The 24710-nt window shown below is 33.8% G+C and overlaps 6 protein-coding genes across 11 annotated transcripts in view; 3 read left to right on the top strand and 3 right to left on the bottom strand.

The window, feature by feature from the left end:
• Nucleotides 1-2076, top strand: part of LOC143349686 (mediator of RNA polymerase II transcription subunit 20-like) — a 182047-nt gene extending 179971 nt beyond the window's left edge. For both annotated transcript variants that reach the window (XM_076781097.1, XM_076781096.1), the window contains exons 4-5: nt 1775-1885; nt 1969-2076. In XM_076781097.1, coding sequence (XP_076637212.1) covers nt 1775-1885; nt 1969-2061 — 204 coding nt within the window. In that variant the 3' untranslated portion in view covers nt 2062-2076. The remainder of the gene's footprint in view (nt 1-1774; nt 1886-1968) is intronic.
• A 1243-nt stretch (nt 2077-3319) lies between these two features.
• LOC143350436 (ribosomal protein S6 kinase 2 beta) lies at nt 3320-9204 on the bottom strand. Of its 3 annotated transcripts, XM_076782597.1 has the most exons (14): nt 9073-9204; nt 7861-8103; nt 7547-7744; nt 7351-7432; nt 7056-7216; nt 6866-6972; nt 6607-6784; nt 6366-6531; nt 5907-6071; nt 5573-5832; nt 5120-5368; nt 4808-5046; nt 4339-4600; nt 3320-4244 (listed from the first exon to the last, which is right to left on the bottom strand). In XM_076782597.1, exons 2-14 carry the CDS (start codon nt 7987-7989, stop codon nt 4116-4118), a joined length of 2325 nt encoding a protein of 774 aa, XP_076638712.1. In that variant the 5' UTR covers nt 7990-8103; nt 9073-9204; the 3' UTR covers nt 3320-4115. The 3 variants fall into 3 exon arrangements, with proteins under 3 accessions (XP_076638712.1, XP_076638711.1, XP_076638713.1); XM_076782596.1 differs by having other exon boundaries at nt 7861-9204; XM_076782598.1 differs by having other exon boundaries at nt 5916-6071; nt 7861-9204.
• Cyck (cyclin K) lies at nt 6201-11855 on the top strand. 3 transcript variants are annotated; one of them, XM_076782602.1, is made up of 8 exons: nt 6201-6347; nt 9769-9994; nt 10064-10195; nt 10266-10371; nt 10457-10514; nt 10584-10756; nt 10936-11085; nt 11175-11855. In XM_076782602.1, the coding sequence occupies exons 2-8, from the start codon at nt 9776-9778 to the stop codon at nt 11570-11572; spliced, it is 1236 nt and encodes a 411-aa protein (XP_076638717.1). In that variant the 5' UTR covers nt 6201-6347; nt 9769-9775; the 3' UTR covers nt 11573-11855. The 3 variants fall into 3 exon arrangements, with proteins under 3 accessions (XP_076638717.1, XP_076638718.1, XP_076638716.1); XM_076782603.1 differs by lacking the exon at nt 6201-6347 and adding an exon at nt 9286-9407; XM_076782601.1 differs by lacking the exon at nt 6201-6347 and adding an exon at nt 9394-9559.
• Nucleotides 11812-13799, bottom strand: Psmg1 (Proteasome assembly chaperone 1). Its single transcript, XM_076782605.1, has 5 exons — nt 13660-13799; nt 13496-13575; nt 13259-13422; nt 12074-12269; nt 11812-11998 (listed from the first exon to the last, which is right to left on the bottom strand). The coding sequence occupies exons 1-5, from the start codon at nt 13755-13757 to the stop codon at nt 11814-11816; spliced, it is 723 nt and encodes a 240-aa protein (XP_076638720.1). The 5' UTR covers nt 13758-13799; the 3' UTR covers nt 11812-11813.
• On the top strand, nt 13776-24614 carry LOC143350439 (heat shock factor 2-binding protein). The gene is made up of 11 exons (XM_076782604.1): nt 13776-13867; nt 17377-17773; nt 18347-18446; nt 18690-18881; nt 19048-19237; nt 20717-20835; nt 20912-21016; nt 21089-21354; nt 22148-23119; nt 23191-23612; nt 23831-24614. Exons 4-9 carry the CDS (start codon nt 18825-18827, stop codon nt 22467-22469), a joined length of 1059 nt encoding a protein of 352 aa, XP_076638719.1. The 5' UTR covers nt 13776-13867; nt 17377-17773; nt 18347-18446; nt 18690-18824; the 3' UTR covers nt 22470-23119; nt 23191-23612; nt 23831-24614.
• Nucleotides 13892-18426, bottom strand: Lbr (lamin B receptor). The gene is made up of 9 exons (XM_076782599.1): nt 17990-18426; nt 17569-17726; nt 17311-17494; nt 16949-17226; nt 16377-16740; nt 15998-16296; nt 15588-15841; nt 15398-15522; nt 13892-15325 (listed from the first exon to the last, which is right to left on the bottom strand). Exons 2-9 carry the CDS (start codon nt 17716-17718, stop codon nt 15042-15044), a joined length of 1938 nt encoding a protein of 645 aa, XP_076638714.1. The 5' UTR covers nt 17719-17726; nt 17990-18426; the 3' UTR covers nt 13892-15041.
• Nucleotides 24615-24710: the final 96 nt, after the last annotated feature.

Raw genomic sequence — 24710 nt, 5'->3', positions numbered from 1 at the left:
GCAAGCCGGTGGTCCGACGCCGTGATATTTCTCCTGTGAAATTAATGGTGGTACCGAGGGGTTTATCGTAACGTATTCGACGTCGTGGGAGGGTACAAACAGCGCCGTTACCGATACGAATGACCGGTGGATCGCTTAGAGCAGGGATTCTCAACGGGGGCCACACGGCCCCCCAGTGGGACACTGGTATTTTCTGGAGGCCACGAAAGATTTAACGAACGTTAAAGAAAAGTAACTTGTACCTAAATATTACTTTATCCAATGCATAAGTTTTATCTTCATTTAACGATTTGTTATGTACAACAAAGTCTCTGTATATTGTACAAAAATGTATTCGTTACAAATTAATTTAAAAATAAAAACGTTATTCACAAACGTAACATTTATAAACAGTGCGGGGAAAATGATGTTACTATGAAGGTGCTTTCTATACTCGCCGACAGAGGGCTACGCTCAACCTTTCTCTCTCACAAGTACTCGACCGACCACCTATTCCTACATATACACTTTTCGACCAAATATTGAATATCCTGGCGCCTACTAAAGTTGCATTACTGATGAATCTACTAGCAGGCCCTAAGACTTGACAAAAATGAGGTTAAAAAAGTTTCCATACACGTGTAACATCATTGTTATCCATAATTTATTATATCTTCGTGTTCAATATAATATTATAATTTCCTGCATCGTTTTAATCAAATCGTGATATTACAAGAAGATACAGATGCGCGACGTTAGTCAATAAATTCTACGTCGAGTTGGACCCAAAGATATTTCGGGAGACTAACTCTCTTTAACTTAGCTTAACTTTCGATCGCCTTAATTTCGTTGGAAATCACCGTTTTCGTCGACTAGTTCCGCCCTATTCAACCCCCACAGGCGAAATGCAAGTCCATACAGTCTGTCGGTGTTTCTCCTATCTTCTCTCATTTCCAAGCCACTGCGCACAGAAGTGGCCGAGCACTTATCGATGCAACTCATCAACACCGACTAATGCCTAGCTAATCGCTAACGAAGCTCTCGGGGAGGTATCGACGTTATCTTCTAGGTCTAAAGAAAGCCTCCTTCGAGTCGATCGAAGCAAGATAATTACCTGCCTCTGCGAATGTTTCGTTTCTCGATTCAATGAATGTGAAATATGTTAAAAGTTTAGGTTTGGGTCGCATCACCTCAACATCAGCCCAAAACTAGCGTTATTTTTGCAAATTTTTCATAGAAAGTGCGTGCATTCTGTCGAATTTACCATGTACGAAGCATTTCTTGTACTTTTGAAAAGAATTTTGTTCTAATTACGTAAAATTAGGTAAAATGTACGAAGGCAAAAATGAACTCGATGTTCCGTAGGCTGTCAAAAACGATGAAACGTTAATGGTGTATAAATAACTGGGATCTTCCCATTATTCGACGTACACGGTTTATGATTGGCTCAACCCTTTTCGAAACGGAGAATAAAATGCGCCGCTCGAGGGCACACATTCATAACACGTATCCTCATTTTTTCTCGCGTTCCATTCTGGCCGACCAATGGTCCGGCAAAAGTGCCAATTCCGTGCCCAACGCTCTATGAAGTTTTCGTTTCCATGATACCTTTCTTTGGCTATAACCGTATCCCGACCGGAAGTAACAGGGAGGAGATTTTAATGATGGAACGTTTTCCCACTTTCGTTTCGCACCGTGTCTACCGTTTAAATTACCAATCGCCTACCTCTCGATATTATAACAACAAAACATAATCGTCAATTATTATGACTCATTATCATTTTTTCTGTTATAGGTAGAATATAGGCCCTGCGTTGTTCCGGGAAGCGCGTGGGAACTGATGCGTGAATTTTTGCAAGGATTCCTCGGGCCTACCGTGTCTAATCAAGCTCCGCAATATTTGCAGGTAATAAATTATGATTGGAATGCTACTATTAGCGCATTTTGTATCCAGACACTGTCCGCGAAAGATTATTTTTCTTTTTATAGAACCGAATGAACGATATTTATCAACCCATGGACACTATACAACAATATTTGGAACACTTCGGCCAATATAGAAAAGCCACGGGTGTGATTTAAGAATGAAAATTACACCGTTCTTATTGGGATATTCTGTAAACATTTTCTCAATAAAATTTTAATCAAAAATATTTCTTGGTAACGATTCACTTCCTACACAATACCCAATTTAAACTATGATAACAAATACATTTCTCGTCGATTTATTCCAGCAAATACATTTTTCCCGACAATTGTTAGTTATTTAATCTAGCTTTGTGTTTATTTATTTAAATATTTAAACCTAGTTTATAGACAATAGATTGCACCTCCATCTACGGTAGAATGTCCAAGTTTGTCGAGAAATAATTCGTCTTCTTCGATACTAGATGGCACGTTAAGCATTTGCGATCGAAAAATAGCTATTGTTATTAATATAAAAGCATTTTACTCGTCACTTTAGTTTATTTATAAAAGCTTCGCTCTCAACGGCAAAATACCCAAGTTTGTCAAGAAATAGTTTCTATTGCTGTCATTACAAGATACCGCTAACCTCTTAATGCTTCGCACACGTTACAATGCATCGAAGGTTCAGTGCCTCTGGAATAAGTTTATTAAACAAACCTACGTATATAATCTCAAGTTAATGTATATTACGCTTAACGCGATGTAAAACTGTGTAGGTACATGCACAATGAAAAGTAGAAATTAATATCTCAAAGCGACAGCAATAGAAACTATTTCTCGACGAACATGGGCATTTTGCCGTCCAGAGCGAAGCTTTTATAAATTAATTAAAATGATGAGCAATATATTTTCACATTAATAATAGTTATAACAATGTTATTTTTTGTCACGAAACCATGCCTACGTCCCACCAGACTTCAAATGTGGAGTAACAGAACGAATAAGCGATTAAGGAGTTGGAATAAAATAACGAATGAAATTTCACTGAGATGTACTATTAATTTTGGAAATAAATGTAAGTCATTTAAGTGTTTAGAAGACAGATTTTTTTTAAGGAAGTTATTCATAAAATTGTACGATAATATCAAAATTTCACATTAGAAGATTGTATATTTTACGAAACGTTTAGGTCTGTAAAGGTAAATAACTACGCAACAATTTATCCGTAAAATTTATTTTTGCTTCAAAATATACAGAACCTGAAATAAACTGGGCTTTATGAACATCAATATTTAAATAAAAAAAAGAAAGAGTAGTTAATGAATTTGTTTTAGGCACAATTTGTTGGATAAAATTATTTTATTAATACTTTATTTAATAAAACAATGATAGAAAAATACTGTAAATGTATCTTGTCATTGTATTTTATTAAATATATATTTTTCACATATATTTCAATCAATTTCAATATTTAAATATTGAACATGTATAATACAGATTATAGATTTAAAATTCTCTGATATTCCCGTTTTTTATTCATATATATATATATTATATTAAAATCGAAAATACGAATTCAAATATGTATTCTTCTATTCTATACACATACATAAATTTTAACCAGAATAGAGATGATTTTGGTGATACGAATTATATCAGTTGCATCAGTAACGACACTCTTATAAAATTAGTACGTACTATAGCTACATTTGAACATTGCACGAGAAATACTAGATTTATATTGACAAAATATAATCTTTTTTTGTATACGTATATCATATTTATATATATATATATCGACGCTTCGCATAATAAAAACGTAACTAAACAATAATTAAAAATGTACAATATGTATTTCATTCTAAATTACTATGTTTTGGTTGTTAAGATTAGGGTACTTTAAATCTCAATATGGCAATGCATGCATTTGCAAATGCATGCATACGCGTGTAACGTAAAAAAAAAAAAAAATATGTATAAATAAATATCACATTATGTTCATCGATTCAATATATATATACTCACTCACACTCGATAAATGTTAGAATAACGATAGTAGTAGAAGTAGCAACGTAGTAAGAATAATAGTCGTGGTGGTGGCAATTAATGTCCTCCCCTTATACTTTAGCGTAACGTACACGTGTGCGTGGCAGATTTATTTGAACTTAAATCCTTATTTAGTTTAGTCATCCTCTCATTTTTCATCGACATAGAATGGAAGATTAGTTTTAAACTTCGGTAGGACCAGACGGTTTAGTTTGCGTTCTTCGGCGAGCCAGTTCAGACATAACGACAGGGCCAATGTGCGGCGATCTGGGACTACTAGACATTGCTCTGTACGTTTCCGCGACCGCTCTCTGAAAATATATTTCCCAAATCTTCGGTATAATTTCTATATACATACGTCGACATACACTAATAATTATTCTATATTAGACAAAAGCAACTTACTTTTAGGCTATGTGGATCCCTAATGCTATATGGTAATACTTTCTGTGGAAGACGGTGACGATTGGAAATCCACGGATACTTTAAAACAGCAGCTGCAGTAGGCCTCCGATTAGGATCTACGTGTAACATTCTTTTCACTAGTTCCTTAGCTTCGATCGAGATTTGACACCATATACCACTTTCAATGTCGATATAACCGGGCCCAATGCGATCTAATATATCTGTCGCGCTGTCTCCGGGACTGTTACGAAATGGAGTATATCTAGAACGCAAAAATAGAATTTGTGCTGGATAATTTTTAAGTTTTGTCTAATACAGCATTTTTCAAACTTTGTTCAACTGTAGGTTTACTTTTTCGAATAACGTTACAACACACAGTCTTTGCAAAGCTTGCCAAGAAAAGTATCCCGAGGTTTCGATTTGTTATTGAACAGTTTGTAAAACATTAATCGATTAATTGTTTAATTACCCGGCTAGCATAATGTATAATAAAACACCAAGTGACCAAATATCGCAAGCAGCATCATATCCTTGACGTTTCAATACTTCGGGTGCCACAAAATTTGCCGTATAACAAGGCGTCATCAATAAACCATTTTCTGCGCGTAACTGTTTCGCAAAACCAAGATCACAAAGACAAAGCGTGGCTGGATCAGCCCCTGGTTTTGAATATAATATATTGGATGGCTTTAAATCCCGATGAACGACCTATTGATGATAAAAAATTGGTTCATTGAGTATAAATTGACATAAAAGTCGATGAAATACAAATAAATCGTACCCCATTTTCATGCAAATAATGAACCACGCTCGCGATCGTGTACATTACTTCGGCAGCTTCTCTTTCTGTAAGACTACGTCTTTGCAACAAGCGATCGAGTAGTTCCCCGCCTCGCAACAATTCTAATACCAGATAAGCTCGTTTATCGTCTTCGTGTACAGCCCTTAACGTTACAATATGCGGATGTCTTCCATATCGAAGCAAAATTTCGATTTCTTCTGTTGGATCTCTTTTTGATTTCTCAATCATCTATTATAAATCAATTGCACTGTTCAATACGAATATTGCTTTTCAATATCCACTGGATTTATGTTCGAAATGTGAAAGTTTACGATCGTCACCCAGTGAATATTGCAAAACCGAAAAAATGTTTTTACTAGTTAGAAATGTTATCAGTCTGTAGCAAACAAACTTTAATCAACGAGCAATGTATTAAAACGTTGGTGATATTACCTTTACAGCATACTCTATCTTAGATGCCTTGTGAACAGCTAAATAAACTGTACTGTAGCTTCCTTTACCAATTTCTTGTTTAAATTCATATTCGTCCGCCACGGAAACAGGGCTCACATAAGTTGGAAATGTTGAACTGAGGCTATCACAGTTTTTATAATCTGGAGTTTTAAGGTGATCCTCCAAAAGGCACGGCGCGACAAAGCTAAATCCGCGAAACAATTCATGAGCGTTAGCACTTGGCGGTACACCGGGAGAATCTGTAATATTTTATAATCTTGAAATTGATGTATTTAATAACGGCCGGCAAATAGGTGTTAAAAAAATTATTCACCAATGTTACCTTTAGGCGTTTTACATGTAAATTCACTATCAAAATAAAATGCATCATCTTCTTGACTAACGGCTGGTTTAAAGGGAGGTTTTATTTCTTTATTATATAGAGCATCCCAATCGATTGTTGCAAAGAACACGTGACTTTTGATTTCTTCTACTCCGCCTGAAGTAACATCGAAATAAAAAATTATTTTACAACGTAGGAATTTATTTTTTTTTACTTAAGCCAGGGTCTGGTTTCTTTGAATGAAATATCGATTATTTTACTGATTACATTTTCTAAAATTTTAGGGCGCGACGAGCGGTTGAAAGCGAAAAGGAGGAAAGAAAATGAAGGAAGAGACTTCTCTTGACCTGATGTTTGACAAAATCTCAAAAAGAAATCAAACGATTGATTCGACATTTTTATCACCCAACAGTCCAGAACCTTGCCTTAAAGGTAAGTATAAACAAGTACCAGATCCGAGTCTATTTGCGGGGTTTCTCTTAAAAAGTACTCTAAGAAGCGCCTGTGCTTCTGGAGAGATGTTAAGTGGCATACTAAGTTTTGCCTTTAATATTTGTGTCATCGTTTCTTTACGATTCACACCTTGAAATGGTAGAGCTCCGGTTAGCATTTCAAACTGCAAATTAAAAATTTGTACTATAAAAATAATAAATACAGTGGATAAAGTCTCTTTCTTTATAACACGACTAACCATAAGAACACCAAAACTCCACCAATCGGCAGCGAACGAATGCCCTTTCCGATTAACAATTTCGGGCGCCATGTACTCTACGGTACCGCAAAACGAATACGCTTTACAATCGTCTAAAGGTTGTTTACTTAGACCAAAGTCGGTTAAAGATATATGACCTTCGGTATCCAGCAGAATACTATTTTAAATAAAGACACCATCAAATTTGTATTTTGCTAATGCTTATACCATTGTTATCGATAAACAATATAATACAAACTTTTCTGGTTTGAGATCTCTATAAATAATTCCAAGTTTATGTATATGATCCAGTGCAAGAGCAAGTTCAGCTAAATAAAACTTTACATCATCTTCGGTAAACATTACCTACAACAATAATTACACGAAAGCTATCTACGAAAATGTGTTGCCGCTATCGTAACGGATTAAATTTTACAGTCGAAACCCACCTCCTTAGCTAATCTTGAAAATAAATCACCGCCTCTCAAAAAGTCTAAAATTAAATAGAGTTTGCCTTCTGTTTGGAATGCATAATGTAATCTAACTATGAACGGATGCTCAACATCCACCAATATATTTCTTTCCAATTTTGTCCTGACTCTATCCCGAACTATAATAATATTGTACCATTAAACCACTTTAAACAAAAGAGAGAAATAATTTGTAAGGCTGAGAATGGCTCTGAAAAACATAAAACTTTTAAAACTTTCAGAGCTATTCCCGTACGCTTAATTTAATAAACACCTTTCAACGTAGCCTTTTTCAGAACTTTCATGGCATAAAGCGTTCCACTATCTTTACCGACAACTTTCCTCACTAAGAATACCTAAATAATCCAAGAATTTTATTTGTCAAAGAATGCTGCCAAATACATTACAGAAGATAACGATCCATTGGACTCCCAATCCTCGATGCGTAATTGCATAAGAAATTCAAATACCTTTCCGAAAGAACCTTGACCAAGAACTTTGAGAAGCTCGAATTGAGATGGGTCTGCTTTTTCATGACCGTCTCGTAATACTTCGCGTACTTCGATCTCATGAGTCTCTGAACACCCATTTGAACATGGTTCAACCACATTTCCTTGGGTGATCATTGCTTCCTCCTGAGCCTCTGCTGGAAGGATTTCTACAGCTTGCTGGAGAATCAAATTTTTTTGTAATATTAGAATTTTTAATTGTTATTTAAATTTGATGAATGAAAATCGGATCGTTTAAGATTGATCGATTGTGTTGACAACTACATAAACATTACCTTCTCGTTTACATGTTGCTCGGACCAAGGAACCGTCAAAGTAGCCAACGGCATTATACTCGATGTCGCGTTATTGTTCGCGAAACTGTAGGCGTTGTCGTAAAATATTCCCGCGTACGCGGTCGTCATAAATTAACATTTAGCTGCGTTTAGTTTACACAACCGAAACCACAGATAATGTACTAAACCGAAAGTATATGCACAGAGATTTCTGACAGAGACCGGAAGCACCTGCTTTGCGACCTTAAATAAAACCAAGCGAAATGGCTGCTTTTCAATAAACTTCCTCGAAAACGTGGAAGAATATACGAGAATACGCGTATCTTTGATCAAATATATACACGAAACACCGTATTAGGACACACAAAGTGTTCAGAAGATACTATAAATAAATATCATGTTACATTGAAATCCGCTTATATCGTAATTAAACGTAAGAAGTCACCTTTATACATACGTTATTGATTGAACTGACAACAAACAAAAACGAAAAAAAAATTAAGCATCTAGTTCGTTAATGGAATACAAACCAAAGATATGCTTTAGAACTAGTTGATATATTTGAAATAGCATGGAACAAGTATAATTATTTTAATTCTTTCTTACAGTGTTTTCGTTAATTAGAATCTGAAGTAACGACACTTAATTCGGCGAAATGATTTTTACAAGTTTTCTGACAAACATTATACACAATTTTATTTCTAATAAAATACATAAAAGAAAAATATTATACAGAAAAATCGAAAGTAAGACTATTCTGTTTGTAACAAGACACGTTCACATGGACTTCATATCCAACAAGTGATCAACTTTACGCAAAGTTGTATACTCTTTCTCAGCCGTACAGGGACGTTACAAAATTCGAAATAAGTTCGTTTCTAGGGAAAAACGCAAGATGAATTTTTAATTAATACAAGATCGATTCAAATGTAAAAATATTTACGAACCTAAATAAATTGTTATCGTGTAAACGTTTGTACCATTTGAGGGGAATACGACATGAAAAACGCGTCTTGACATTCTTGACGCATCTCCTCTTTCTTGGTAAATTTTGTAATATTAAAACCTTTTATACTAACATTGTGGACCAAAGTGGGGTATACGAAGGTTTTAAGAATATTATTATAAGGAATTATGGACGTTGGGACACGAGATTAAATTTAAACCTTACAAACGAAATGACATGGTGACTGAAACGGCAAAATCACATACACGTGACAGCGGCCGTCAAAGTGTTAAGCATAGTTAACATAAATTAAGAGGGTGTCAAATTTTAATCATCGATGATTTCTAAATCTTGACTAGTGATTTAATGGCTTCAGTGTTATTCTTTGATAAATTAATCAGTTTTTTATTCACAATATACCGGTATTTTACCCTTCTTTCTTATCATATTTAAATTTTATGTCATTATTCGTTTCATCTATCTTCTTCGAATGCAGAGTTAAAACTATAACTGCGTAAACTTTTGTACGGCGTTGTACGTGCACAGCATCGAACTGCAGTTATGTCGTGCAATGTACCTATGTTTTCGTTAAAACACAAAGGTGGCCAGTATTTGTTATCTGTAATCATAAACGAATTCATAAAAAAAAAAGATTTTAAAGTTGTTAACACTATAAACTATTAAACTATTTTTCAAGCTGTAAAATATCTGTGATACGTATAATACAAAATAGCATAAGCGAGCGAAACAAAAGTACGTTCTTCGTATTAACAATTATTTTAACCTATACAAATTCGTACAGAAGAGTATTTGCTCAGTTTACGATTCTTCTTCTTATTAATTATTAATTTCTTATTGTTCTGAGTTTCTATGCGATGAAATGAAGTTCATTTTGCAATATAATTAATAACACGTTTATGTAAACACGACTGGTTGTGTGATGTCAGTGTTTCTTTTTCAAGAATAAAAATGCCATGCTGGTATTACGAGAAGAAGGAATTGCGGAATACTCCGTCGATTCAAGATGGGATTGATTATGAAACTGAATGTAGATATAGGAAAGAAGGAGCACGATTCATAATAGACACGGGCACAAAAATGGACTTGGGTTACAATACAATGGCAACCGGTGTTGTTTACTTTCATCGATTTTATATGTTCCATTCATTTAAAAACTTTCCACGATACGTGAGTACCTTTTATTATTTGTGTACTTGTTTTGATGAGCGTGTATTTCATACGTTTGATGTCGCTTAGGTGACCGCATGCTGTTGTTTGTTCCTGGCAGGTAAAGTAGAGGAAACGCCAAAAAAGTGTAAAGACATCATTAAGACTGCAAAGACATTGTTAACAGAACAAAAATTTATGACATTCGGGGAAGATCCCAAAGTAGGTCTTTTAAATTGCACTTGTACGTACAAAAAATAATATTAATCATACAAACACTCTTGCTTTGTAGGAAGAGGTCATGACGCTAGAAAGGATTTTGTTACAAACTATTAAATTTGATTTGCAAGTAGAACATCCATATAGTTACTTGTTAAAATATGCAAAATGTTTGAAAGGTAATTAATGTAATTGCTGTGGATATTATACTGTACAATACTGAACAAAAAATAGTATATCGAACGTTTGAATCGTGTATTACAGGTGACAAAAACAAATTACAAAAAATGGTTCAAATGGCTTGGACGTTTGTTAATGACAGGTAATATTGATATAATATAATTTAACAATTAATTAGATCGATCTAAGCAACCTTTTCTTTTTTTAACAGTTTATGCACAACATTGTCATTGCAATGGGAACCCGAAATTATAGCCGTTGCTCTCATGTATTTGGCAGGAAAGCTTAGTAAATTTGAAGTGGTAGATTGGAATGGAAGACAACAGAAACATTTACGTTGGTGGGACATGTTTGTCGAAGATGTTACTATGGATCTTCTAGAAGGTTTCCAACTTTATATAATGTCGTTAAAATTGTCTTTGAGTCTTAATTATTCAGAGCTTGTACCACGGCTCAAGTCGCGAACGCTTTAGGCGCTTGGACATCAAGCTTTATATGCGTGCTTTAAAGACTATATACATATGTGTACCTGATGTTTGTATACATTTGTTTTTTATTTTTAGATATATGTCATCAAGTATTAGATTTATATTCTCAAGCTAATAACACAAAACCGCCAGATTCACCACCAATGACACCATCCAATGAACCATGTAGAGATAGAGCTGTACCAGTGCCTCCCGCCGAAGCATCGGCATCTACCACGCCAAATGGTATATAAAATGAAAATGTAATATTTCGTTAGTGTAATAAGTAAAAAATAAACCCTTTTATTTATCTAGATATTAATATTACATTGTAGTTACACCAGGAAAGTCTACTAAGGTTGAAGTAACTGCAGTCTCTGCAAATGGATGCCCGACTATCGATGGCACAGAAACGGTAAAACCAATTGATGTGGCACAACATTTCCCAACATATCCAGCTAATTTTCCCCCAAATAGTACCAACTATCCACCAGCGTTTCCTCCGACAAATGTTTCGGTGCCTCCCCCTCCCGTGAATACAATGAACCACATTGTTCCACCTATGCATCATATTGGTTCGACTAGTACCATTAGACCTGCACCGCCTGCTCCTACTACAACACAACCACCATTTCAGCCATACCCTTACCCCACAAACGCGTCATATTTTCCTCCGAGTAATCCGGTCCCTCCGACGCCCACACCGCGCACCTATTATCCACCACAATCTTAACACATGGATATAAACAACACCAAAAATATAATTCCTACCGATGTAAGTATCATTATCTTATTTAAAGTTAGCATTATCGAAGAGATACTAAACGAAGTCTTGTAAATATTGTAAATATGTAAGATTTACTATCAACGATAGTATTCAATTATAAACTTTTTATACTATCAATATCTACATATTTCAATATCTAATTTACATAAGTGAAACAAATTTTTAAAATAAAAGATTAGCAGAAGTTTTAAATGTAAAGGTTCCCTTTATTAAAAAAGTTTTTTCCGGTGAATGTAACATCGTGCATCGCGCAATTCATTGCTATAAACAATTTTAAAAGAGGTTCTGCAGACAAAGAATCCAGAACAAAATGGTCTGCATACAAAACGTACAAAACTGAAGGTAACTCCATAAATTCTGCATACGACAAAACTGAAAATAAATACATAATTTTATTATTAAAATGGTATCTTTGAGGATGTTTAACTGTATCGTTTGATTACCAACCTCCCGCGGTGACACCGTATACGATGTTCGGTTGTTCTAATAATGTCTCTTTTAAGTTGCAAACGCTCTCTCCATTTTTCGAGACTAACATTCGTAAGAAGGATGGTACATTTGGTGTATCATTGCATTTAAATTGTGATACGTGACGACATGTTATACAAATTGTTCGATTTGCACTCAATAAGATATCGGATATCTAATAAATATAATAACATTAATATAAAACGGTAATATTTTATACAAGCGTATTGGGGGAAGCACCGGTGGTGCTTTGGATATTGACCAACGTTCGGGACCGAAATTGGCGAAATTTGAAGGCAGGTAAACCTAGAAAATTTCGCGTGTCAAAAGATATCTAATATTTAAAAACAAAAATATACTTGACCGCTAAGATAAGTGGAAAAACGATTCCAAGAACTGGCAGGGATAGTAACCAATCAATTTCTAAGGCGTCACTGTACACGCAAATAAGTATGAAATGTGACGTTCTTTCGGAATTCTTTCAAGGAAATCGACATCATTTGAAAATATGAATTTTAAAGATTGTTTATAATAAATGTTGATGAAAAATATTAGAAAATGGAAACAAAATATTCATCTGGCGTATTTTGAACATAGACGCTTTGTGGTCATAATTGTAGAAAATGTCGATCTTTGACAAAATAACGATATTTGAATTTGACAATAAATTTTCATCAAAACTTCATCAGTTTTTCGGCTATAAAATAACAAAAAAATTTGCTTCTATTTGTGCGAAATAAGGATATAAAAATTTGAGTAAATCGATTTAAGTGTCTCAAAGATATTTCTGTTAAGCGTTTTAAAATTGTATTAAAATTCGTAAAAAAAATTTTATATAAATAAAAATGTTTTATTTTATATCTAAGAAACGGAAGAATTTTTTGTGAAATTTTATTCTATTATATAATTTATTATATTTCAAGACGTTTCCTGTCTGCTTCGAATAACTTTAGATAACGTTTCGCCGCCATTTTTTATTATTTCTCGAAAAAACGTTTGTAAACTAATCCTAAGGTTTCTATTTTGAAATGCTCTTTTAATTACGAAATGATACGTTTGATACATTTCCTTAACAAAATTCCAAAAAGATGATCTATTTCGTACCAACTTGTGTTTGTACGTGTGTGTGTGTGTATATAACCTGTTTAAGTTAAATGCACTTACCTTATCCACAAGCTTGCCAGAAAATTTTACGTTAAAACGTGGAGATACAATGCACAAATATACGTCATCGTTAACTTGATAAATTATGCACATTTTTTTTTTATTTTCATCTTCCACAAGGCATGTCTCTTCTGAACTTTGACACAAACATTCCTTAGTGAAATCTATAAATTTTATTATAAACATTTTACAACATAATCGAAAATATCGATGCCGGTAAAGGTAAACGTATATTACCAAGTAACATCTCGCCTTCGACTACAATTAAAGTATTAATTCGAGCTGGCTTTTCTTTCAACCATCGTACAGTAAATTCTCTGAAAACGATACGTAGAAAGTGATACTGCAAATTGTCGAATGTTTACCGTAAAGAGGTTACGTTAAATACATATACGTCTTACGGTTGATTCGTTGTACGTTCGTTTGGTGTACTTTCGTCTTCATCGTCCCAAAATGCTCGCGAAACTGGGAATACTACTTCACCAAAAAAAGACACCATTTTTATTAATAAAATTGACAAAAATCACTACGAAACAAAACCCCACAACACCGCTCCTACTGCTATGTCACGCAGTTACGATACGCGCCAACGCAATACTTAAATGACAAGTAAGTCATTTCATCAAGACAATTAACGACTGATGATTAAATTAATCGTTAATTCCTTATGACGATTGAATCAATCGTAAATCGCTTATAACAATTGGTAATTAAATCAATTATTCATTGCTTTAATACTGCATTATTTATATATAAATCATATTAATCTGATTTGAAATTATTTGGTTAATCGTTAGACGTAGTTGTATCGTGTCACTAAAAAATAACTATTAATTTAATCAGCTACGGTTACTAATGAATAATTTAATCGTCAACCGACGCGAGTAAATAGTTTCAGTAATCAACTAATGTTAATTGTAATTAATTCTGACAAATAAATGTTTCGTCGCATCGCGTGTTCGATTAATCTCGAATTAATAGTCGATTGATGCCCAACTATGATTGCTTGTTAGCAAAAAAGGTAATTAAAATAAGTATATATTTTTGAATACAACTTCATTTATTAATCCTTATAAAATATTACATGTTCTACTTAAATAAAACTATATAATTTTGTAACTATGCGTTGCTAGAAAAGTTATTTATTTGTCAATTATTAATTATACACATCTTTATAAAAGTATAAAATTTTGTATGTAATGTCTTTATCATAGAAATATATTTTACGCTAAATATATATTTTATATCAACAAATATTTTGTTCTATGGCTTTTCTAAAATCAAACGCGGGTGTTTTACCATTGCTAGGACCTATGTTAACGATCGCGTTCACTACTACCAAATGAAAAAAGAAAGATGAACAAATCGTATAAAGATACGATTTATTTAATCTTATTTCCGAGTTAGAGTTATTCATATGTAAATATGAAAGTAACTTAGTGGACATTTTTTGTCGTCTTTCAGTGTTTAAGTTATTGGTCATGTAGGTCCAACCAATAATGAAACACACTTTATACACAAATCATATCTTTCTAAAAGAACACTTTCTTCGTTACTTTAGAGATCTTTAAAAATTACTTATACACTTAAAACTAACATCAGATGTCACGATCATTCTTTTTGGTTTTTGGGTCTTTTTAATTTGGACCACCATTTCAATTATTTAATAAGTAAACATATTAATTTGTCATTCTATAAAATAATGAGCATTGCAATGTAAAGGTACAACTTCGCGACAGTGTTTGGTATTTAAAAATACCTTATATATACTGTGTATATTTATCTAAAATATACGATATAAAATCATGTACTTAACACGTGACATATATTGTTCCCATGCTAAGCCATAACGCATTTTACAACGTTCATTGTCCCTAATTGCTCTGTGCATTAACAATCCTGTGCACATAATTGCGTAATAATAAGGCAGAATATCACATGCCAAACTTAGACACGACATCGACCACCACATCATTATATCGCCCAAGTAATTTGGATGCCTCACGTGACCCCACAATCCAGATACTATAAGCTTCGTACCACGAATCGTTGGAATAGTGTCTAAATCTGTAATAAAATATAAATAAGTACTTTAAATATTTCATACCAGTACAAAAGAATAACGGTTTTATTACTTACGCGCTACTGCAGAAGATAATGGGTTCCTCCTGAATTCATTTTTCTGCGTGTTGCTTATTCTATACAGCAAATATCCAATTATAAAAACGAGTATAGGACACGCAAGCAAATAGCTGAACTGTGGTCTGAAAAGAAAATGTTTAGTTCGATTTACGTTCTCTTATATTTCTATTTATTCCTTGTTACTTACTTGTTATACAATACATATTTGGTTGTAAGAGTGGCTAAAAATGGAAATAGCATGTAACCAGTACACAGCATATAACCAGTTCCCTCATACATGACTTCGAAAGTCGTCAAAATTGTTGATTCAAAGAAGAGTGAATCCATTGAATAAATTATTTGTAATGAAGCAACTAACAGAACATTTATATTGAGGTGTTCCGTATTATAACTTTCAGCCTCTTCAATTGCTTTTGTAATAAAAATCAAGTTTATAAGAATCTGAAATTTGAATGTAAATATGTAAGGCACGTTTATAATTGCAATGCTTTTTTTAAAAATTAGTAGTAGAGTCTGTGGATATAATAAGAAAACAATTTCTCAGTTTCAACGAACGATTGTTTCAGACTAGGAAATGTTTTCTTTCTTAAGTATTACCATAGCTATCATGGCAGTCCGGAAAATGTTTATTTTAACATCCAATGAACCGATTCGTGGATTTATCTCTCTTCCTTGCCAAAAATTATAAATTACACTGTTTGTGGATCCATGTATATTGAGATTTGCTACTGGGGCTTTGCCTCCCTTCACGAATAATAATAATGACAAAATTACTCCAATAACCCAACCGCTGATTGAAAGTTGTACATAATTTTGTATAATGAAATCACTGAATTCGAATTCTTTATATATACATATGATAAATATAATTAACGATAAAAGAGCACATAAAAATCCTGAAAAATAATAAGAAAAATTTTATATAAACATTCCGTTCTCAAAATATTCAGAAGCTCAAAAATTAAAGTAGGACTACCATTTAAACGATATTGCAATCTTCCAATTCTACTCTGTGGTCCATCAACCTTTCTTCCAATTGGAGTGATCGAAACAATAGTCACGAATAAGAAGAATCCCAAATATGTAGCAAAAGCTTCTAAATTTATGTAAGAATTTAGATCCGTAGGTATATCAGGATACCCGAATTCACACTGATTTTGTGTACACATCAGTTGTGGTAATATCGTAATCAGTGGTGTTAAAAATATGAGTATAAAAGTTCCAAACCTTCCACCCCATTCTTGTGGTTCGTTGACCATACTTATTTCTTTCTCGCGTTTTTCTATTACTTGTGTATTTACTTTTACAGTTTCTTCGTAATTTATGGGTTTCAACAAATTCTGCAACCAAGTATCGATGTAGCTTACATATGCTAAGGGTGTGTGGCTAGCCCGAAACTCGGGTTTATATGTATAGTCAAGAAAGATCTCCAGTAGATGTCGGGCTCTGCTCCAATTTTCCGATACCTTAATGGCCGAAGCCCGAGTTTCGGGCTATTTACACACCGCTACGAAATACTAAATAACTTGTACTTAGAAAAGACATTACTTGATCTTTTTGTACAGAATGCCCTCTTTCTTTCATATCAAAGTTGAAATCGTGCACTAAACTCTTTCTTTCCAATGGAAGCGAGACAGCTCTATTAATATTTCTCGTTAACATAACCATCTTATCATCTGATTCAGATTTTACTGTAGCAGACAACAACCTTGTTGACCTACGTGTTACTCCTAGTTCTTTAAATCGAGGTTGCAGAGGCACTGCTTTAAAGAGATTATCTTTATCGTTTGTACTTTTCTTGTTAATATTTTCGTCATTAGACATATCTATATACGACAATCACAGATAATCACATTATTTAGTAATATCGATTTTAACAATGATATCAATTGTAAAAAAAATACATTTACCATTAGGTATTTCTATTTGTGGTATAATAACTTTTGCAATTTTACTTCGCTGTTTTCTGTGCACAGATGATGGAGATCTACCAGGCGAACGCTTGCTCGGAGATTTTCTACTGGGAGAATATCGAGGAGGGCTTCTTCTATTTCTGCTACTTGACCTTGTTGTACTTCGAGATGGCCTATTCGCCTAAAATTTAAATTCAATTCAAGATCAAGCACTTATAGTGCTCACTTTGAAGTTTATGCATTAGAAATAAATACCTTGATGTCGTTTGAATGAACATTATGTTCACTGCCTGCTTCAAATTGCACTTTATATCGTTCGCCTCTTCCACTTAATATTTTACCCACGTGATATTCGTCTGTATTCGGATGTTTAGCAAGAACAACATCTCCTTCGGAAAACTTCATTTTTCTACCTGTAAATCAATAGTGACCTTTGAAGAGCTATTATATAACATAACAGGTAAATATATCAAATATACAGAAAATTTTGTATTGTATTAAAAAAATTGTTTCGTTTATACAAAACTGTTATACTGTATTGTTTTTAAATTCACATTTAAGAACAAAATTGTATATTGTTTCGAATCCTTTCGCACTAATGCCATTGCATAAAAAGAAAATCATGAATTAAATTCTAACGTATGGAACTATTAATCAACACATTTATACAACTCACGCGTAGGTTTATTCGTACAACACCAATATCTTGTAACGAGATTCCGGCTGGTTTAAAAATAAGAGAGCTTCTAATCGCGAGGTTATAATTAACGCTTTTTTTTTGCATCATAACACGAAGACGCGTACACGCTACGAGTGTTCGGAGATGCATAAAATGCAGCCCACGCTGGATAATTGCATACTGTACGTTACGATGCATTTACAATGAAACGATCTCGCGTTCGACTGTTACTTTACATAACTATGAATAAATATTAAATTTTGATTAATAGTTGCTTTCAAAGAGTTCATTACGCTTACAAGATAAAATGTCATTTCAAGAAATATATAAAAACATATAAAGATTGTGTTTCAGGGAAAGAACTGGTTGCGACAGGTTTTCCCATCAACTTGAATACTGGTTTGGATGCATTTACATGACAAAGGATCAACTTCTACTTGAGCTTGCTAGCAAGGTGAATGAGACTTTAATTTTACTTCGTTTTTCTTTTCTTTTCGACAAATGTTTTCAATGAACAATTACAATGATTTTGTAGGATATATGAAATATACGCGAAAGAGCTGTATACGTTTCCAAACGAGCGATAAATTATTTGCGAAAAACGTCCACGTCATAAATATTGTTTTTGTTAAATTTTATATCGCGTTATTTTGATGTGTGAATAGTTCCGTAATTTTTGATTCTGTATACTGTGCAGATTCGCGTTACAGTGGATCATAGTAACACGATATAGCATGAAGTTCTAAAATGACCATCGACGCACCGATGCTGTCAGTCCGACAACTGTTGAGAACAATTCATTTACAGTGATACAAAATTCAAACGTGTAAACATGGACACGGATACGCTCCAAGATCAAACGAATTTAAAAGACGAGGAACAATTTTTGGTACGTACGTGACATTTACCGTGACGTTTAAAGTTTACTCTTTAATGCTCGACGACATTATCAATTCTGTGTTCTGCGGTTTGTGCGTCGCAAAAATAGAGCCGGAAGTAACTCTAAAGGAAATTCATTTCCGCGTAGCGTGAATGCATTGAAATTTGTTTGTTAGATTTCCGTAGAGAACACTTTGACTACCGTGGAGGACAGTATTCATAATTTTATAAAGGATGTTCCACAAGCCCTCGCTGACTCTGGATTAGATTTTGATTTGGAGAAACTAGTCATAGATGAAGATACAAACATACAACGTATTATCAGTTCGTTTCCGAAGTCATTTACCGACCAAGCGAATAAGGAAGGCATGTGCGCCATTCGATTTATTAGATAGTGTTTCGTAAATTAATTTTACAAAATCTTAAAAAAAAATTCGAACAAAAAGATAATATACAGGGTGTTCGGTCACACCTGGGAAAAATTTTAATGGGAGATTCTGGAGGCTAAAATAAGACGAAAATCAACAATACTAATTTGTCGATGGAGGCTTGGTTAAAAATTTATTAACGTTTAAAGTTCCGTTCGTACTGAATTTTTTTCTAGAAAGTGTGTAGGATTTCGAGGGTAGGTCTATTTACCAAAAATTATTGTAATGGACCCCTGCAACCAAAAATAATTTTTTTAGAACGATTTGAAATTTTTTAATTTTGTCGAAAAATTTGTCCACCTTCCTGAATTTTTTTTTCAAAAGTGGGTAGGATTTCGGGGGTATGTCTATTCACCAAATATACTTGTAATTGATCCCTGCAACTAAATATAATTTTTTTGGTATGATTTGAAAGTTTTTAATTTCGTCTAAAAATTTTAGTACCTACTCGAATTTTTTTCTCGAAACTGAGTAGGATTTGAGGGGTATGTTTATTGACCAAAAATTGTTGTAATTGTCCCCTGCAACCGAAAATAATTTCTTCAGAACGATTCGAAATTTTTTTTTTTCGTCGAAAAAATTAGGCACCTACCCCCTGTCGATTTTTCCTAAAAATTCCTTTTTCATTTTTAGTAATTTTGTTTGACACCCTACAGAAAAGTTGTGTAATACTTTTTTGTAAGTACCCATGAGATCTACTTCAGAAAAAAGTTTCATTGAAATATATTCACTATTGTGGGAGTTATAGAAGTTTGAAAATTGGACCATTTTTATGGGGTTTTTCTCATTTTGCGAGGTCAAAGACCAACTTTTCGAATATTTTTGCGATTTGTACATATTCTCCATCAAAATACGCGTAGTTTGCTTTTTTAAACATTAAAATCGTCCAATCCGTTCAGAAGTTATGACGTTTTAAAGATTCGTATGAAAATTCGAGCAGACATTTCTGGTCAGAAATTAGATTTTCGGTAAGGAATTTTTTTCTCAAAAACGCGTAGGATTTCGGAGGTACGTGTAATGACCAAAAATGATTGTAATTGACCCCCGCAACTGAAAATAATTTTTTTAGAATGATTTGAAAAATTTTAATTTTGTCGAAAAATTTGTCCACCTTCCTGAATTTTTTTCTCGAAAGTGCGTAAGATTTCGGGGGTATGTTTATTCACCAAATATGCTTGTAATTGACCCCTGCAACTAAATATAATTTTTTTAGTATGATTTCAAATTTTTTAATTTAACTTTGTTAATAACTTTTTAATGAAACCTCAATCAACAAATTGATATTCTTAATTTTCGTCTTATTTTGGCCTCTAGAATCTCGCATTAAAATTTTCCCCAGGTGTGGCGGAACACCCTGTATACGTAAGATTGTATATTTTAATTGTTCAAAATAAGACTTTTTTTTTATTACGCATAGAGGAAAAGAAAAAAGTATCTGCCCTGGAACAGGAATGTGAACGATTGTATATCCAATTGCAACAACAAATAGCGGAGAAAACAAAAGCACAAGAAGAAATAGAGTATCTAAGAGATCAAGTGATTTGTCGTTAATTTAAAATATAATTTTTACTAAAGTTCATCTCGTCATTTAACGTATTATTATTATTTATAGATTCTGAATCAAAGCACTTACTGTACAAGTTTAGGGGCAGTATTGGGTAATCTAACTTGGCGTGCTTCCAGATTTCCTGAAATCGTTGATGTATGGCTCTCGGCGGTAAACATACTTTCTTCTTTTTTACAAAATTTTGTAAACAATACATTTTCCTTCATAATTATCCTGTTGCAGTTTCAGGATAAGATTAGTGAATTTTTATCGATAACGAACGGAAGTTTCGTTGCGTTCATAAATACTTACCGGAATGCTTTCCCTCCCACCAGTAATGTTGAATATCAATTTATAATTGGATTATTGGGCATTGTGACAAACATATCCGCGAGTCCCGAGGGACGTGAATTTTTAATTACCGATCCGAATGGCAGAGATTTTGTCCAGAAAATGGTGGAGCTGATGCCCACTCTGCCTCTTTCGCAGGGTTCCCTTTCTTTAAAAAGGTGAGTTTATCGAAGATTACGCAATCAATTTTCTATATTTCGTCCAATGGGACGAAGACGCGGGTAAACAGACCAAGCGAAAGTTATACACGTTATTATTTATTTAACAATACATTAAATAAAATCTTCTTAAAAAAGGAACTTAAGTAATTATTATGCGTAATGTAATAATTGTTACAAATTTTAAAGGGCGTAGTAAAAAGATAACAAGATTTTGCAAAGATTGCGGTGATAAACCACACCTTTATTTGCTGAGTTTAAATATAATACATTGTCAATAGTCGACTGAAGTTTAAAACATTAATACTGCATCTATGGTACACTCGCATGTGATTTCGTTTACTCGAGTCTTTAGTCTTGCTGGATGAAGCAGAGATGGGCAAAGTTCTTATCTAGATAACAATTTTGGATAATGAATAAAACATATACAAAATATTGTTTCACAGTGGGTAAATATTCAATCAAATAAACATTGTGAATAAATTATTATATGTTTGATTTTATTCGAATAAAATCTTGTCCATATCTGGGATTATATTGTTTGACCAAAGACTTTAACCGAATCACGCGAAGCATAATGCTTTTATGTTAGCTTGGGTCTCTGTTTGAAAGACACGTTTTCTGGTTCTCTGACGCAACGGTGGGTGGCGCCAAGGGTTAAAGGGTGGGGTGGCGGAGTAACCAAAATGTGTGGTGGGGATGACAGCTCAATGACCTTGAACGGCCAATATCTTGTTGCCTGACTGCAGTATTGATTTCCTCTCGTTTCTAATTATGACGCATCTTTTTGCAGATTGATGCTCATGATATTGTATAACGTCAGTATGAATAAAACCGGTTTGCAGCATCTGTTCGAGTTACGAGTAGGAGACGTATTGAGCTTTTATCTGAAAAACAATTCGCTACCAGACGAAATACAGTTGCTTTGCTTGCGCGTTTTGCACTCGATTACTTACGGTATCACAAACCCGACATATATTCACGATTTGATGACGACCCTACCGATCGGTAAAATAGAAGACGTCGCGACTTCGAATAAAAACGAAATGAGTAACTGCGCCAAACAGGTTGTAAAACATTTAAGAGACGCGCAGAAGTTCTTAAACACGAATTAAAATAAGTTTTCTCAGTCAGAGCCGAGTGTTCATTTTCATGCGGGGGAGAATTGCCAAAATCGTATCACTTAAATAGTTTTTTAGTTTGTACGCAAATTAATATTGGAAATTTTATTTCAATCTTTAAGACTCCTGTCATTACGTGTCAAATATTTTACACGCGAAGAAATTAATTTGTTATAAGCTTTTTATAACATAATGTGTAAGATACGATTTAAGCAATTAATACTCTAAATCGTTTTCCAAAATTGTACATCCTCCAAGAGTAGCGCAAACGAAAACAATAAAAAATATAATTAAGAAGAGAAATTATGTATTTTATCGATAAGTAAACTTTTATAAAAACGTAAATACGTAGAATAAAGTTGTATCGTTACATTCTTGTGAGGTCGTAAGTTATATAAATGGTATTTGGTTGTTTCAAATGTTTCTAGCACGCGTAAAACGATATGCTATGAGTAAATTTTGTTCTGTACTTTTCCTTGTGCAGTTATTTCATGCACTCGCCGCTAGATGTGCTTATATTCAGTAATAACAAAGGCATTAGAGAGACACGATAAACGCAACCGGTACGCATTAGACAACTCTCCCCTATTGCACAAGTTAACGTTGTCAGTAAGGACGAAATTCCATAAATACCATCGGTTCAGGTGTGTTTCAGCAACGCATCGATGATAATATTTACATTCGTAGAATTTTTATCTCGTGTTTTCGTTCGAAGCAACACGTTACAACGGTCTGCAATTGCGGTGATGTCAAACATCAGAATATCCTTGGAACATGTTCGTGACTGGTCCGAGAATTGTCGAATATCGATCTGCTTTAGGCAGCTATGAAATGAAAGCAATTGCGTGGGATAGCGTACAGGAACGGACCAAATCGATTACGCGTATAGTTATTGTGCAGCAAGCCGTGAACGATTGCATAAATATTTTTTGAACGAATCAGCCAATATAGACGTATGTTTGTATTTAAAACTTATTTTCTAGAAAGCAAAGAATAATACTAACATTTTGTACGATGCTAAGTGTATGATCTTCCCGAGCCTAAGTGGATATATTTACAAACGTTTGGGGTGATGCAATTTGTCACCACTTTCAGGATTGAAGGTTAGAAAAGAAAGTTTAGGTTAGGAATAAAGAGGTACGTATACATAAAACAAAAAAACAACAGAGATAATTTTTCACATGGAAAATTAACGTAAATTGAATCAGATTGTGAAAAACGTTGATAAACGTGTATACATATGTATTTATATTCACTTTGCTCGACAAGTTATTCATAATTGACTATCGTCGATTTTGCATTTCGCATTCGTTTCTTTTTCTTGCATTGATTTAATCCTTTTCCAATTGTCTTAGAAAATCACCAGTGGCACATGGAATGGTATTGACAGAGAAACGAGCTAGAAATGCTCGACTCGTTACTCTAAATTTCAATGTGCATTGGTGGCCTTCAGGTTCGAAGGTTGCGGCAACGCCACAACAACGAACGCTGCGGTAACTCGTTTCCGAGTCGCAACCCCAGCGAAAACATTTGCACGTGCATACGTGCACTTTGCAGTTCCCAACGATACTGATCTCTTGTTTCGATAAACTTGCAATTACCGCTGCATTAAATTACAGCGTACCGGGCCGTAGAAAAATGACAAAATTCTCAGAATTTTTAACCTAGCAAGCTGAATCGATATGCTCGAGATCGATATATGCGCCAAGATACTGCCTGCACGTTTGCAAATAAATCACACGAGATGCCAGAATAAAGATCAATCTTTGTTCAGGTCGAATCGTTCCAATGGTTTTTTATCATACTCGATGTTAATTTGTCTAAAGTGAAAGGTTATAAGTGACCCGATTCGGTAGCTGCGACAAAACTATGGAAATCGAATGTAGAAGCTAGGGTAAGACCCAATTACTATCATCTAAACGATGAGATATGTAAACGTATATTGTAAATATTTGTTTCAAAACCTGTACAAAACCTAAAAAGTGACCGTAACCTATATGAGAGTTGATGCAAAAATTTTAACTTAAACCGATACAGTTCAACTTTTAGGTTCTTCGTAACAGTTTCAACCGGAACTTTTATGTAACAGTTTGAAACATTTATATTCGGAACCCCGTTTATAAATTACATAACAGTGTTTATAGTAATTATAATGAAAAAAATCATTGCTTTTGAAGCACCATGTTAAAAATTTAACAGCTCCTATCGATCTGTCCATTGTTCCGTAGACGAAGG

This window comes from Colletes latitarsis, chromosome 14, assembly GCF_051014445.1.
Source record: "Colletes latitarsis isolate SP2378_abdomen chromosome 14, iyColLati1, whole genome shotgun sequence".
Lineage (NCBI taxonomy): Eukaryota > Metazoa > Arthropoda > Insecta > Hymenoptera > Colletidae > Colletes > Colletes latitarsis.
This window is presented reverse-complemented; position numbering and strand designations above follow the sequence as displayed.